Source organism: Plectropomus leopardus, chromosome 18, assembly GCF_008729295.1.
Source record: "Plectropomus leopardus isolate mb chromosome 18, YSFRI_Pleo_2.0, whole genome shotgun sequence".
NCBI lineage: Eukaryota > Metazoa > Chordata > Actinopteri > Perciformes > Serranidae > Plectropomus > Plectropomus leopardus.
Genome location: NC_056480.1, coordinates 9,768,911 through 9,771,534, shown reverse-complemented (window position 1 = coordinate 9,771,534; position 2,624 = coordinate 9,768,911). Strand labels below are relative to the sequence as shown.

General features: G+C 40.1%; 1 protein-coding gene across 1 annotated transcript; it reads right to left on the bottom strand.

Annotated features, from left to right (window-relative positions):
- Positions 1-477: 477 nt before the first annotated feature.
- On the bottom strand, positions 478-2,365 carry dpm3 (dolichyl-phosphate mannosyltransferase subunit 3, regulatory). The gene is made up of 2 exons (XM_042506643.1): positions 2,325-2,365; positions 478-2,101 (listed from the first exon to the last, which is right to left on the bottom strand). The coding sequence occupies exon 2, from the start codon at positions 2,052-2,054 to the stop codon at positions 1,776-1,778; it is 279 nt and encodes a 92-aa protein (XP_042362577.1). The 5' UTR covers positions 2,055-2,101; positions 2,325-2,365; the 3' UTR covers positions 478-1,775.
- Positions 2,366-2,624: the final 259 nt, after the last annotated feature.

The following is a 2,624-nucleotide window of genomic DNA, read 5'->3' as shown; positions in this document are numbered from 1 at the left end:
CACAGAGAATTGCCAACTCGTTTGTATTTGTTCTGAAGTTATGGGAGCTTTTTGAAACCCTATAATGATGCCTTTGGCCTGGCTACGCTTTGTTTCTGCCCAGCGGGATCTCACTGAAAATGAGCACAGGCAGCGTTTTAAGGCTCAAACAAAAGAACCATACTTGCCAAAATCAGATTAGTTCAGCGCTACATACTTAGCTTACATTCTCTGATTGGAGCAAACCTCTGTGAGGGCAGAAAAGGAAACGCTGTATAATGTATATTTCATGTCGTTAACTACGAAATGGGACAAAAGAGATCTGTCTCTGGCACAGAGGGAGGCATTGAGAAGTTGATATAAAACCCTCGGGCCATGTGGGTTATGCTTGGCAAAGGAATGCATCATATATGCAGGCACTCGTGCACATACTCGTATACCTCCTGGCCCTTTCCGAGCCCCCCAACCCACAAACACACACACATTTGTAGGCTGAAAAACTGAAGAAAAATAGACTGCAATTTAATTAAGTTCCAGCAATAGCCACGGGGGCACAAGTCTGAACTTGGACAATGGAATGTAAATTTCTTTACAGATAAAATCTAGTCCATCTAAGCAGACAAGCAACGATCTCCAGACACACACAAGGTCCACGCTGTGTAGTTGTATCTCGGAGTGGACACAGATTAGGAGCATCAGTGGTAACAGCCTTTAGTAAGATTTTTCCAGCGTGACCTTTTGGTTTGTTGGCATTTCAGTGAATCTGCAACTTGTTACAGATGATAGTTAAACAAAGCAGTGATTCTCAGGGTGATTTATCTGAGCAGTGTATACTGCAGATTCCTCCTTTTTGAACACGTAAGATTTAATTTCTATTTAATATGAGAATCTATTCATCGAGTTCGTATTGGCAATCGTCCATCTCATTTATTATTTTCTTTGTTTTTATCTTATTTGGTTTGTTTGTTTTCCATGTTCAAAGTTAACATCAATCAGTTTAAAACAAGGACAGCACCATATGCGTTCTCAGTTTAGCTTCTTTTATCTGGTTTGATGTGTTTATCAAAAAAAACACCTGCTACAAACTGATTTGAGCACAATCAGAAGTTGTTAAATGTTATGCAGTTTTTAAATGGAGAGAATTACATTTTTTACAAGGTGCAATTTGATGTCACTTATTAGTAGGGCTGCAGCGATATTTCAGTTTTAAGGTATACCATGACCTTAAAGTGGACGATTATCATACTGTATACATTTGCTTATATATGATACTGAAAAAAGACTGCAACTGGACTGAGAATCTCACCTTTATTTTATTTTACTTTTTCAAAAGGGAGACTCCTTACACATACTTCCACTGAAAAGTGGTTTCAGGTCCTAATTTTTTGAAACAATCAAAACTACCTCTTCTATTTTCATTCCTTTAATAGTTATTCTAACTGATAATAATGCTGTAATACCGTAAAACCAAAATATTTTCTGAGACAGTTAATGTGCTGATAATCTCATACAGCTGCAGCCCTACTTAAGAGTAAACCCAAAGTCACTCATCAGACTGCTCATTTCTAATTTCCTGAAGCACTTTTGATCAACATTTAATATGAAAGACATGACATGACCCTATGAAAACAAACACTCATTATGACTGACGCTCACATCATGTGTGCTGGAAACAAAAACAGTCAGTTCACACATTTCAAACATCCCAAACAAGTTTTTAGTGTAACTCCAACATCACAAGTGCAGAAGAAAACAGTCCGTGCATCCTTTTCTGTCTGTCCTACATAGTCCAAGTTCTACATCTTTAACCCCTTTTTCCTCAAGTCCTCTTTTGCTTCTTTTATCTGCTCCTGCAGCTCCTTCGCCGCCTCCTCGCAGTCATTGAAGGTGGCCACCCTGTATCCCACCGTGGCCAGCGAGTAGCAGCCGAATGAGACCAGCAGGTAGAGGGGCATCGGCCAGGCCACCTCTCTGTAGGTCTGCGGCACACTCAGGTCCAACAGGTCGAAGGAGACCAGAGCCCAGGCTGCACCCAGCACCGACACACCGAACAGCCACTCCAGAAGTTTGGTCATGATGACGAGCTGCCGAGAGGATTTTAAGGTAAGCAGCCGGAAACAACCTGGAAGAGAAACGAACTGTCAAAACGCAGTTAATTCAGTTAGCTTAGCATTAGCACAGCAAAGTAGCTGCGTGGCTACAAATCGGGAGGAAAACAAACGAGCGAGGAAGCGGCGGACGTAAAACAGTCGGACAAAAGCAACGTATTCAACTACGGTTTTAATTCATTTCAATAGCATTTCGTTCAACAAACAGATTAAGAGGAAATAATCCGCTGTGTTTACCTCCTCTCGAACGCCACCTCAGCTCAGCGCGGGTTGATGACGTCGATCATGACGGATTATGGGAAATGTAGTCTATGTGCTTTTCAGAAACTTCTACAACTGCGCTGAATTATTGATTAATTTTATTTTATTTTTCAGATTTCAACACTTTTCCCCAAAATAGTTATTTTAAAACAAAAACAGCCTCTATGAAAAGCTTATATATAGAATTGATGAGATTTTTAACTCAGGTTTTAAACTACTGCTCTAAAATGTTATCCATTGTATGTATTCAATTTGAGCAGTATTTGCAGTATTTCC

Bases quoted from the DNA above. Each gene is read 5' to 3' on its own strand.
- dpm3 (XM_042506643.1), bottom strand. From the start codon at position 2,054: ATGACCAAACTTCTGGAGTGGCTGTTCGGTGTGTCGGTGCTGGGTGCA.